We start from the raw sequence: 12732 nt of genomic DNA on the forward strand, positions 1-12732 counted from the left end.
GCGTGTCCAGCTATGAGCACAAGCGAGAACATTGTACTCTCAGGGCAATACTCAGCTGGACAAGAAAACCCCAAGTAAGTCTTGCTGTGACAAATCTTTTACTTACACAGGGGCTTTCACATGGAAGGGAAGCTGGAAAAAACATGCCCATTCCTGCCAAGAGGTGCTGTTCTGCCAGTAACTCGTCTCTGTTTGCTGTTGCTGCTGCAAATAGTTGGAGCTAATAGTTGAGTTAGGGCATCCTGCTGTCTTCTAACCCATGGGCTTCTCCCTGGCCTGACCCTGGAGAGGTCTTCCTCTGCTCCTGACCTTGCTGTCTGCAGCCGCAGCACCAACTCCGATGCGTTTGGCGTCACAACTTCCCTTGAACCAGAATAGCTGTAGAAGGGGGGTGTGAGCTCATGTGCCTGTAAATCCCTTGGGCAGCCTGGAAGTACTTGGTTAATTAACAGGACCGAAGAAGAGAGTCATTCTAACCATCTCTGAGAAGCGTTTCCTATCGCTTACAGAGAGGGTCTGGGATTTGGGACTCTCCTCCACTATGGACCAGTCCAGCTCCCTCCGTGGATCTGAGGATCCTCACTCTGCTGAACAGGCTCTATGGCTGTGTCCCACAAGGCTTTGCTTGCATTGGCTCCTCAGAAAATGCTTTGTTGTACATGTTTTACATGCTTTACACTGTGCCTTGGCTGTGGGTGGGCATGTCTGAGGGAAAGGGACGCAGGGCGGGCTGGCAGAGGTGCCTGTGCTGGCTTCGCTGGTGGGAGCAGATAGATGGGACCAAGCCAGGTGAGCGGAGTCTGCCGTTTCCGTGGTTGGTCTTCCATCAGGATTCAGCATCTTGACTGTCAGGCCACCATATGAGCCTATAACATCGCTTCAGGCCAGCTTTTGCATCCTGTTTTGTAATGTTCCTTGACATTCCCCACATTCCTGGCAAGGAGATTTATGTATTCTTTTTTTAAGATGTCCCTTCGTCTCTTTGCAAAGCTGTGACATCCTTTCAAACCGCTTCACAAAAAGCCCGCTGGCCTGCTCTCTCCAGCAACTCCCGTTACCTTCATAAAGAAATGAAAGCCTTGAGCTGGACTCTGGCCCCAACACTGTCTCCTTCCCACGGGGAAGGAGCTCTCCTGTTTCCCATAGGTGATGGGGACAGCAGCACTGGGACCTTCTCTGTGCCCCAGAAGAAGCTGTAGGTTCTGCTCGCGGTCTCCTCTCCTGGGCAGCATTTCAGTTTGCTCCAGACGAGGGGACGCCTGCCTGCCTCTTCCATCGCTTTGGAGCCAGCAAAGGCTCCCTCCTCCCCTCGCTCCCACCTACAGATGTTGGCTGCCTGGAGACCCAGGAGGCAGCTGTTGCTCTTTTGCTGCAGCTGGAAATTATGGTCTGGTTTCCTTCTGTGGTGCCGCGGTCTCATTAATGACAGGAAGGTCCGGCCAGGGACAGTGGAGGAAGAGGCTTTTCCTGAGGAGAACTTGACCAAAATCCCCTGGTCAAGGGGGAGGGTGTGAGGGTGTCACAGTGGGCAGGACGCTTGCGTGACACTCGCCTGTGCCTCCCTGCACACTTTGCCCTGGCTCAGACCCAGACCTGCTGTTGGCATGTCTGTGCGGAGAGCCAGCCTTGGCCACCAGCATCCCACATCTCCAGCACACACCTGCAGTACCGGCTGGGTTTGGTGCAGGCTGTACTGTGTGCACAGAAAGGCCTTTTTCACTCTGAAATATGGTCATTATTTGGTGTCCGTTGGCTAAGTGTGCTGCCAGCTTGTGTAGCAATACTCTTTTGCAAAGGGCGTGCTTGCTTTCAGCCCCGAGAGGATCAAGACATCTTGGGTCAGGGATTTCATTAACCTGCTGTGTCAAAACAGCTCCGAGTGATCCCTGAGCGGCGTTAGGGGTGTGCGTGCTGTGAGCCGGACAGGCAGCAGCCCTGGCATCTTCTGGTAGCGTGTGCTGCAGGGCAGCAGCCCCGCTGCCGCTGAGGCCCGGTGCTTCCCTGCATCGCTGGGATGTGAGATCACATTTGGAAGCAGCTTTCGACTCCTCCTGCGTTGGTGGAAATTTTACACATAGTCGCTGGTGACTCGGATGGCCACGGAGCCGCCTCCCCTTCCCAAGGCACTCGCTCTTGTCAGCTGGCCGCCCTCGCTGTCCCGCCTGTGGGTGTTTTCATCCTGCTCCTCTCCAGGCTTTGCTTGCAGATGGATTTACCAGCTCTCTCCTCTCAACTGTCCCCTTCTGTGCCTTGGACCTGCGATCTCCCCTGCTCCACTGAGGGGATCTCACAGCTCGTTTTGTGAACTCTTCATGCCAAAAGCACCAGCTCAGGGAAGTGTGGCTGCAGGGAAAGTGCTTTTTATTATGGAGACAAATCCCACGTCAACCAGAGCTGCTCGCTTGGACAGTGCTGTTGCCCTGAGCTTCGCTCTGCCTGAAAAGCTCTGGCAGGTTCTGCCTGGATGGAGGGAAGGAGCACTGCTGGTTTATGGTGCAGCCCCAATGGGTTGAGTGCAGACCATGAATTTGTAGAAAATTAGACTATTAAAATCTAGGTATCTTGGCTAGCAGGTGTTCCGGTTCTTGTCCCCAAGCCATCTTCTTCCAAAGCTTTTAGTTTTCCTTGGTATCTCGAGGGACTGGGAAATCTGTGACAGATCAATCTTTGCTCTCAATTTTCCCAGCACACCCATCTCCTGTGGGTGAGAAAGTCTGTGCTCACCCGCGTTGTCCTGCCTGGCTGCGAGCGACCGGCAGCTCCAGCTGTTTGCGAAGAGCGACCAAGTGAAGCACTCAGCTGAGGTTTAGGGTCAGTCATTTGACTGGTCAGTACCCAATGGGATAGGAAAGAGGATTTTGGTGGTCTCCATCACTCTCCTCCCTCTCAGCTCATGGAAGGGCAGTGCTGAGTGCTCCTGGTGAGTCCTGATTCCAAACCCTGCTGCCAGCATAATTCAGCCCTGTGGGAAGTTTTGCACTTGAGCATCATCTGAGAGCAGCCTGAGGAGAAGGACTTGGGGTGCTGGCGAATGAGAAGCTCAACAGGAGCCAGAAATGTGCGCTTGCAGTCCAGAAAGCCAAACCGTATTGTGGGCAGCATCCAAAGAAGCTTTGCCAGCAGGGTGAGATGTCCCACCTCGGTGCCAGCCCCTCTCGGTGTCCCTGCTCCGGGCCCCCAGCCACAGGAAGGGCTGCTCTGGTGGCCCTGAGCGTGTCCTGGTGCTCGTGCAGGGCTTGTGGAGCTGGAAGCAGTTAAGCAGCGAGGCTGCGTGCATGTGGCTGGCTTCCTCGTGCGCTCCCCGCCTGCTCCCGCCCCCACTGCTGCAGTTTGGCCCCGTGTGCACCGGGCATGTCCTGTTTGCTGCTAACGAGAAATTAGATGGCTGGGTCAATCGGGGCAGATTTCATTAGCTTGGTACAGTCGGCCTGCATGGAAAAATTGGAGCTGTCCCATTGAGTGCCTGCGGGAAGGTGCTTGGCCTGCGGATGGAGCTGGAGTGGCCGAGGTGGGGCGTCGAGGAGGACAGGCGTCATGCTGATATTCTTTCCTGCATTTAATCCACCGTTCCCAATGAACAGAGCCGGGATTAACAGCTTTTGCCATGGTGAGTCTGCTCGTGCCCCAGCTTTGTGTTTGCATCCTGTCGAAGGCTTCAGCCGCTAACAGCCTTTCACAGGGAGACAGGAAGGGCTGCAAAGTGACCTTTTTTTCTTGTCAGGAATGCCTTGAGAACAGCGTTTCCTTTGCAGCAGCTCCGTTTGCTTTGGCTTTTACGCAGCAGAGCAAGGGAAGGGTGAGGAGGTGCAATCTGGTTTGTTGTCAAGCTTTTGGTTTTTATTCTTTTCTTGAAAAACAGACTAGATTTTCCTTTACCTTTTTTTTCCCGTGCAATGATCTGTAGCTTCTGCCCCATTGGGAGCGTGCCGGCCCGCAGAGGGGCTGCGGCTGCCTGCGTGTGAGCCCCGAGCCCCGGAGAAGGCACTGGAGCCGAGGGCGCGGCTGTGCATGGTTGGAGAGAGAGGGGAAAGGGATGTGACAAAGTACAGGCTGGTTTCAGTCTCTGTGTGTGGCTTTCCTTCCCAGCCCTCTGCTCCCACTGGAGATGCAGGAGGCGTAATGGATCTGCAGCCTTTTTAATATTTGGGCTCATTTCTCACAGAGTCGGCTAAGCTGGTGAAAGCGCAGCGGCTGTGTGCCGTGCCAGCTCCTCCTGACCCTTGGTTGTTTCTTGATCCCACGCCAAAATGCCTCTCCGTGAGCCTGACCCCCACCTCTGCGGGGCAACGAGGGCAGCTGGGGTAGCAGCCAGTGCTGGTGGGGACGCGGCAGTGCCGGTGCCAGCCGTGCCATGGGATGTGCTATCTCCTGGTGACACCAATGTCAGGGGCTTGCAGGGCTTCCAGCAAAGGCCACGGGAGCCTGTGCGTTCCTCAGCTGGGAACTGGAAAGGTTTGGAATTCTGTACAGCATGGAAAAAACTGTAGAAAGACCACGAGGGAATGCTGCTCCAGGGGGTTCCTCTGGTAACAGATGCTAGTGTTTATTCTAAATAAATGCATAAAAGTACAAGGCAATTCCCTGCTGGATTAAGCCATGGAATTATTTTCAAGGCCTGGGTTGAAAAGCAGGAGCTGAGGTTGGCTCGTGGTGCAGGAGGGGAACTGAAGCAGGTTTGCATTGATTGGGAATGCGAGTGCATCAGCTGCAGGTGCTGCATTATGGAGTTGAGAGCTCTCTGCAGGAGTGAGAGCTGCTGCTGCTGGTCGGTTTTTAGCAAAGCTATTGTCCTTTCCCTGTGCCTTGACCTTCCTCGGCCCTCGCTGACAGCTTGTGTTGGGTCTGGCACTGCATGTTGTGTAAGTGCTGTGGAAAAGCAGCAGTGGGATGCTGCTCCCTGGGCTTGAACCTCAGTGTGTGCTGGAGGTGGGAGGAGGCTCTGGGTGCATTGTTCTGGTGGTGCTCGATCCAACGCTCTTCTAAGCAGTGGAAAAAACAGATTCTTGTTTTGTCAAAGTGAAGAAATACATGATGTGATCCCTCCTCATCTGAGAGGTGTGGTCTTGGCCAGCACCTGCAGTGGCTGATAGATGCTGTGCCCTGGTGCCACCAAAGTTGGGAGCTGGCTGTACTCGGAGGGACAGCATCTGTCAGTCCAGGCAGTGCGTGTCAGACCTGTGGGATGATCGACAGGAAAACAACAGTGCAATTTTAGAAAGGGTGGGATACAGGATGGGCAAGACAGATTAATTTTGTTCAGCATCTAAGTAGCTGTTTTCGTCTTGACCCACCAGAGCATTAGAAGCCTTAAACAAGAGGAGCACAACTCTGTTGTCTTCTTGGCGTAGCACACAGTCTGCTGCAGATCACGGTTATATGCTTAGGTACCTGTTGAGAAGGAACCACACTATCTGGTACAATCGTCAGGCTTCGGGCAGGCTGTTTGAGCAACGCAGGCTCTTTGTGAACACAGTAATTACGATTGGATGGGGCAGGCTGCCCTGTTCCCTGCGAGTGGTTCCTTGCTGGCTGCAGGCACAGGGCTGTTGGAGCACAGATGTGGGTAAGGGGGAAGGCAGGTATACCTGCATATCTTCAACTTCATTGCACAGCTGGGTGCTTTCCTTTGCTCTCTGCTGTTTGTGGTTGTTTGGGGTGCCCTGGTGCTCTTTGCTTGGTGAAGGGTGGTGACCTGCAGACATCACAGTGCGGTCACTCTGACCAGCATCCCTTGGTTCTGCTGGGTGCTTCAGCCACACAAGCAGCTTCTTTCTAACCCTTATTTTCACTGTGAAGCTTCTCCCTGTCCCATGCACGTGGATGTGCATTTGTAGAGATACAGGCAGCTCAGTAGAGCCTGAAACCCAGGAGGGCAGCAACAGAGCTGGTGCTGAAGGGAAGGCAGTACCTTCACCCCCGGCCGAGATCCAGCAGAGGCGAGCTGTGGTGCTGACAGACCTTGTCGGGGTGCTGCATGAGGTGTGCTGGAGCTCTCTCTCCCCTGAGCTTGCTTTGCCATTGCCTTCCCCAGACGTGGAAGCTGATGTTCCTGCAGCCAAGCTTACCAGTGCACTGCCCAGACGCCAGAGGGGACGGGTTCCTGTCCTGGCTGTTCTTCCTCTGGGTCAGAGCAGCTGCAGAGGTGCAGGTGGGGGAGGCAAGGAGGATGGACTGGGGTCTTCACCTTCCTGGCTCTTTGTTTCTGTTCCTAGTGCCTTTTCCATTCCCTTGTTCCCACCAGACATCTGCTCTGCAGCTGCAGGGCTTAAACACAGCGTGTTTAACCCCTGAGCTACTGCAGCGCTCATGCTCCCAGGGGCTGTTGGAAGCTGCAGACCAGGAGGAGGTGTCCTGAGGTGGCCAGGAGTGCCACCAGACACGGAGGGGAGAGGAGATGCCTATCGGGAGAAGGCATCTATAATGTCCTGTGGGACACCCCTCATAGTGAATGCCTCACATACAGATCTGCCTTTGTCTGGTCTGCCGTGCTCTGTGTGACCTAAAACCATGGAGAGGAGTGGCCACCAGTGCTGTGGGACTGGTCTCATCCTGCTTCCTCCGGCTTGCTTAGCAAGAGCAGCGCTGCCTCACAAAGAAAAGCCATCATGGCAGTGCCGGAGGCCCCTGGCTTGGTCCGTCTCTGCCACCCCACCGCGTCCTGCAGCCGCGTCCAGCAGACAGCGTGCCTAGCAGCCCAGCTAGTCACTTCCCTCCAGTGGCTGGGGCATCCCATGCCTCTCAAGCATGGATGTTGGTTGTTCAACCTTTGCCCCTGAAATAACACCCCAGGAGAGGAAGGGATCCTTTGCTGCTGCAGAAAATCAACATTGGCTTCCCTGGAGGTGAATGTGAAGCTTTGGCATCCCAGATGGGTGAATACCAAAAGGAGTGGAGGAGTTTCCTTCCCTTTTTAAAGTAAAGAGGGTAACAAGTATGTTTGCATTTTGTGAAGGTCTAATGAAGTCTCACTCATTTGGGGCTGATGTGGCTCCTTCGGTGCTGTCTTGCAATATTTGTTAAAGGCAGGAAAGGCTGCAAATGTGAATTTAAATTGCTCAAAGTGCTGTTTCTGGAAGCGCTGGCGTTCCCGGTGCAGATGGGGTGCCAGCCTGCAAGGGGAGAAGCTGCTTTTTGGCTGGGTGTGGTGCAGAGCCGAGCCCTGGCATCGCCTTGGACTTCCTTGTGGTCGTGGCTGCTACAGTGCGGAGCACGACGCTGCTCTCGCTTTGGGCTTTGACTTTTTTTCAGAATGGAATCAGACAGACACGAGGCTACTGTTAGGCTCGTTTGCAGGAGAGGAAACCAAAGCTGTCACATCCAGTTGATAAGTGCGGTTACATGCAGCCCTGGAGCGGAGCCGAGATGCAAGTGGGGAAGAGATAAGGTGGGGGGAGCGCTCTGGGGTGTTGCTGCTGCGCTGCCCGGCATGGGCTCCCTGTGTCCCCCACGTGGAGCCGCCTCTGCCCGGGCTGGGGGCACCTGCTGGAGCAGAGCCTGATCTGCTCCCTCAAAACTGTGCTCTGACAACAGAGCAGCAACTAGTTCGGCTTCCTGGTGCCCTTCCTCCCTTTCTGCTGTCCTAACCCAGGAGCTGGTGCCCACCTGGGGCGCTGAGCAGGGTGGCCGTGAGCATCTGCCCAAGCCAGGTGCTGCCCAGAGGTCATGGGGAAGGAAAGGGAGGGCCCCGGCTGGCGGCTGGAGGGCATCTGGGAGCAGAGGAGCTTTGTGGTGACGTTTGAGGGTGGTGTATGAGGTGGTCCAGGACCCCAGTGGCTTCGATCCCCTCACTATGGGGCTGGGAGGTAACCTGAGTGCTTCTCGCCCAGGTTGTACCACCTGGTGCTCTAATACCCTACCCACACGGACACTGGACAGCAATTTCTGCCTTGCTTTTTGGAGCGTTTTGACTCCCAGATTTTGCCCATGTTGATCTCGCACCATGCAGCGTGTGTCTGGGATGTGAACTGGATGGCAGTGGGCTCTGTACCCACTGGGTACCTGCTGGGGCTGACAGTGCCATCATGCCCTGTGCAGTCCTGTCCCCAGGGCAGCCATGCCCTTGGGAGCAGACAGAGCATTTTGAGGCTGGAGGTGGCAGAGGCATTTGAACAATTCTGTGTTGGCGACCTAACAAGAAGCAGTTCCCAAAACTTGTGAGATCTATTTACTACCCAAAGGTTAATTATGGTAACCCACTGCATCTGGGCGAGCATCCAACTGCATTTCTCATTCCTATCTGTGCGTCCTGTCCGTGCTGGCGGCTCTGAAATCTCTGTGGTTTCTGGATGGTGCTGGGAGCTGACTGGGCTGGAAGCAGGTAACTGGCATTTATCAGTACTGAGTGCCAAACCACACGTGGATGGGGGGATGCCCGTGGTTGTGTGGAACTCGGTGTGCCTCTCCTGCTCCAAAAGCCCAGGTCGGTGTGGGCAGTGAGCCCCAGCCGAGTGTGGGAGGCAGTGCAGGGGCTTCCTCCAGGCACCTCTTCTAAGCATGCTGGAAGTGGAAAGGTGCCTTCAGTCAGCACGGAGGGGTCCAGATTTGGCCCTCAGATGCGTTTGAGTGATGCCCTGCTCAGATGGCTCACACTGATCCAGTGAGCACGTATTGTGCGTATGTTGGCAGTGCCCTGGTCCCTTCAGCAGCAGTCGGATGTGCATTCCCTGTGGGGTTGTTTCCGATCCTTGCTGTCTGAAGCAGTAAAGGCACCTGCCCCTGGTTTAGAAGGTTTTCCACCATTCCTGTAAGCAGTAGGCAAGTGTTTCTGTTTGCAGACAGGGAAGGGGAGCTGAGCTCCGCTTCTTCATGTTCAGTGTCATGGGCGACACTTTCATTGTAAGGCAGGATGGAAAGAAAGCAGACCCAAAAGACAAGAAAACAGAGCACTGGCCCTGCGTGATGGTTGGTGGCCGGGAGCTCCCGCCCACGCCTGCCGGTGCCATGGCTTTCCATGGGGCAACCGGTGGGCGAGTCTCAGGGGTGGTTTGCATTTCGCACAGGAATTGGCCCCGTGGGACTTTTTACAGGGAATCTGGGAGCCGGCAGCGCAGAGCTGGGATCCCCGGCTGTCAGTTCTTGTACTGTGGTTTTGATTTTTAAAGGGAAAGTGCAGAGCCAGGATTCTGGGAAGTGGCTTTCCTGCCCGGCATTACGCCTGTCTCTGGTGTTGCAGCTCACTTGTTTTTGGAGCTTTTATTGCATCTCAGGTTTTCCCCTGTCTGCGCCTGTTCCACGGTGGTGGTGGGATAGCTGTGGCCCCAAAGGCACTTGAGGGAGAGATGCTGGGTTCCAAATATCCCACAGCCTGGAGCCGTTCCCGTCAGAGACACCACGGACCCAGCATGGGGCTCAGTGCTTCACCACCCATGGGATGTGTCCAGGGAAATGCTACGGTGCAGTGGCCGTGCCAGAAGATGATTAGGGGGGTTTTGTCCTTTTTGTCACCTTCATGTTGGTTTTCATACCCACTTGGAGTGTTTCTGATGGACCACGGTGGCACTGGAGCCACAGCGTGTGCCACATGTTGAGTATAGAGAAGGGGAGAGCAGCTGTGGATGCCTTTCCCTTGGGAGCAGATGCCAGAGAAAGGCTTTGCCTGGAGGGGATTCTCTGTGGCTCTCGAGGGTTGAGCACCATCAGGAGCCTTTTCTAGCAAGTACATTGATGCTGCTTTCCTCCCTGTGGGGATGTCCAGGCATTTCCCAAGGGCTTATCTCTCATGGAGGACATCCTCTGAAGTGTGGTCCTCTGTGGAAAGCCTGGGTTTGAAGCACTACTGTTGTTTTTTTGTCCCACCTTCATTGGCGGCTCGGTCCTTGGTGAGGAGCCTTGACATGCTGAGGCAGCCGTTCCCCTTGTGCTGCTGCAACCTGCCCCAAGGCTGGGTCTGGTCTGTGATGGGAAGGGGGCTTTGTGGGATTTGTGCCCTTATTTCTTAGGGAAGCGTGGGCCCTGTGTGTGTTTATGCGCCTGTGCGTGCCTGCTCCTCCCACATTACCACTGGAATGGGATCATTTCCGACCTGTTCAAACTAGGGATCACAAAGATATTAAGTTGCTAGAAGCCTGTGAAAACCATTTGCTGTCCGGAGGAGGCGATGAGCCCCTCTTCCTGGCCCCGCTAAGGGGTGAGCATAGTGCACTGTGAGCCTTTATTAGACATTAGAGAATCCACATGTCTTGAGATGCAGCTCTGTTAGAAACCTGTCTCCATTGCTGCTGCTGGTGGTGGCTTCTCTGCCTGGCATGGTTGGGTCTTCAGGCAGTGTCCCTGAGGACCTGGTGCTGGATCTCCAGGAGAGACCCCGGTCGCTGTGCCCTGGTGGTGAAGTGGCTCGTGGGGATGTGGCTCATGATGGGTGATGCCGGTGCTGGCACCGTGGCCGTGCCTGCGTGTTCAGCAGGAGGGTTTGCCTGCCCGTCCTTTCCTGCACTTCCCTGGGAAAGCACGTCTGTGGGAAGGGTGGAGGAAGCTGGCCGCCAGCTCTGTCCGGGACAGGGACACTTGGAAACCTGTTCTGTGCCAGCACTTCGATGTGGGGAGGGCTCTGCTGGGATGGGTGAGCCCCCGGCTTGTGGGGGCCTCTCGCTGCACTGGGGCTGTGGGTCAGGATGCAGAACTTGCTGTAGTGGGCAAAGCTGGGGCCGCGGCCCCAGGATGGGATGAGGAGAGGCATGGTCCCCCTGCCCCCCCGGCAGCCCCTGCGCTGGGAGGAGGCGACGGAGGGGAAGGAAATGTCGTGCTCTGACTCGGTTTCCACTGGGCGATGGGCGGCTGAGCTGAGTCCTGTGTGGGAGCGTCCTGCTGCCGCAGTGCCGCGCTGGCCCTCGGCTGGTGTCACACCAACCACGCTGGCTGTCACACGGCTCCTGTGCATCCCTCGGCCAGCTGAGCCGTGCCGTTCGGTGCCTGGCCATGCTCTTCTACCAGCTCAGCCCCTCCATCATCAGGGGTAAGCTCGGCACATGGCTCTGCTCCAGCTGCCCTTCTCACCGCTGTGCTTGCTGGAGGACACCAGAGCCATCTGTCCTTGGGACGGTGGGCAGAGGGGGGTCAGGGCATCATGGGCAGCTCTGGGTTGGGAGGTTCTGGACTGAGGTCATCTGAGCTGCAGCCTCAGGCTGGGGTAGCCTCGTGGCCAGAGACTCCCTTGTGAGGGAAGGAGGAGCAGAGCAGAGCGGGAACGGGGCTGGCAGGACCTGAGGGCTGTGGGAAAGGCCCATCTGTGGATGCTGCCTGCCCTGCAGAGGTGATTGTGAGCTGCTCTCTGAAGCTGTTGTGGCCACAGACAGCGAGTCCGGGCACCCTCCCAGGTGCATGGTCGCAGCCAGAGGCGCCTTCCCCTGCCGAGGTGCTGGGGTGCATGGGATGGGTGCCGTGCTCCATGGGGACTGGGCTGACCTGGTCAAGCTCCAGGGTTGAGGTCTCTGCTGGAGTTCCTGGTTTGAGCCCTGCAGAGGCCAGGAGGGGTCAGCCCGGGGTTTTGGCTGGGCTTGTGGCATGGTTAAGGGCAGCTGCACCGCTTGGACCCAGATGTGTGTGCTTATTCCAAAACTTCTTCCCAAAACTTCTCAAGTATTTGGGTCCAGGGTCCTGGCTTGGTCCCATCCTTAACTGAACTGGTTGTTTTGAGATTTTTTTTTTTTCGTCCCTGCTGTAGCTTTGTAGTTGGAAACGCAGCCAGAGCTCTCGGCTGAGGCTGCTGATGGGCAGTGATGAAATTGGGGTGTTTCGCTGCAATGTGCTCTGGGTGGATCTGGCCTCAGTCCGGTCGGTGCTGGGTGGTGCCTCAAGAGGAACGGGCGAGACCCTGGAACTGCCATCGCATTTTCTACACATGAGGTCAAATATTTGTCACCCTCAGCCATGTAAATCGCAGCAGAGTGACGGGCTGCCAGCCCCAGGCAGCAGCTTGCCTTGGCTGCAGAGCTTTGTGCTGCTTTCCTTCAAGTTCTGTAAATCTGAGCAATTTCCCAGAAAACGGAGCTGGCCGTTGGTTGGGCTCATCCAGGGGAGACCTGAACCCAGGTTGAGGGGCGGGAACTGGCCAGGCAGGGGGCATGGAAAGCCATGAGGGTTTTGGTGCCTGCCAAGCTTGGAAGAAGGGGTGGGGAGGCCCGGTGTGGGAGGAGGTGAGAGAAGGCACGGTTTCTTTGGCAGGCTTTTCTGGAGCATGTTTGCAGAAGTGGCCGTCCCTAAGCTTTGATCAGCTCTGAACGGTTGTTAAAAACAAAGACCTTCCTCTCTTGTCTGGCAAAGTTCTGTGTTTGGTTTGGTGGGTTCAGAAGTGGATTGCTTCATTGGGAGGTTAGTATTCTGTAGAGGCTTGAATCTTAGGTTCAGTTTTGGACCCCTCACCCCAAGAAGGACCCAAGGGTCTGGAGGGCATCTGGAGAAGGGAACAGAGTTGGGGAAGGGGCTGGAGCCCAGGGGTTGTGGGAGCGGCTGAGGGACCTGGGTTGTTTGGTCTGGAGAAGGGGAGGGTGAGGAGAGACATCATCGTTCTCTCCAGCTCCCAGAAAGGAGGTTGTAGTGAGATGGGTGCTGAGCTCTTCTCCCAAATAACAAGGCATAGGACAAGAGGGAATGACCTCAAGTTGTTCCAGGGAGGTTTAGATTGGGTATTAGGAATTATTTCCTTTTGGGAAGAGCAGTGAAGCCCTGGCAGAGGCTGCCCAGGGCAGTGGTGGGGTCCCCATCCCTGGAGAGGTTCAAAAGTGTGTGTGTGTTGCA

At 55.8% G+C, this 12732-nt stretch overlaps 1 protein-coding gene across 5 annotated transcripts in view; it reads left to right on the top strand.

Moving 5' to 3' along the window:
• Positions 1-12732, top strand: part of STARD8 (StAR related lipid transfer domain containing 8) — a 55201-nt gene that overhangs the window by 27180 nt on the left and 15289 nt on the right. The window contains exon 1 of one of the 5 annotated variants that reach the window (XM_054075290.1): positions 3252-3607. The exons of 2 other annotated variants lie outside the window; for them this stretch is intronic. In XM_054075290.1, the coding sequence (XP_053931265.1) occupies positions 3535-3607 (73 nt within the window). In that variant the 5' untranslated portion in view covers positions 3252-3534. Of the gene's footprint in view, positions 1-3251; positions 3608-10615; positions 10952-12284; positions 12307-12732 lie in introns of those variants that run through there. 2 more of the 5 variants (XM_054075291.1, XM_054075293.1) reach the window with 2 other exon arrangements.

Source organism: Cuculus canorus, chromosome 10 (genome assembly GCF_017976375.1).
Source record: "Cuculus canorus isolate bCucCan1 chromosome 10, bCucCan1.pri, whole genome shotgun sequence".
NCBI classification, from domain to species: Eukaryota; Metazoa; Chordata; class Aves; order Cuculiformes; family Cuculidae; genus Cuculus; species Cuculus canorus.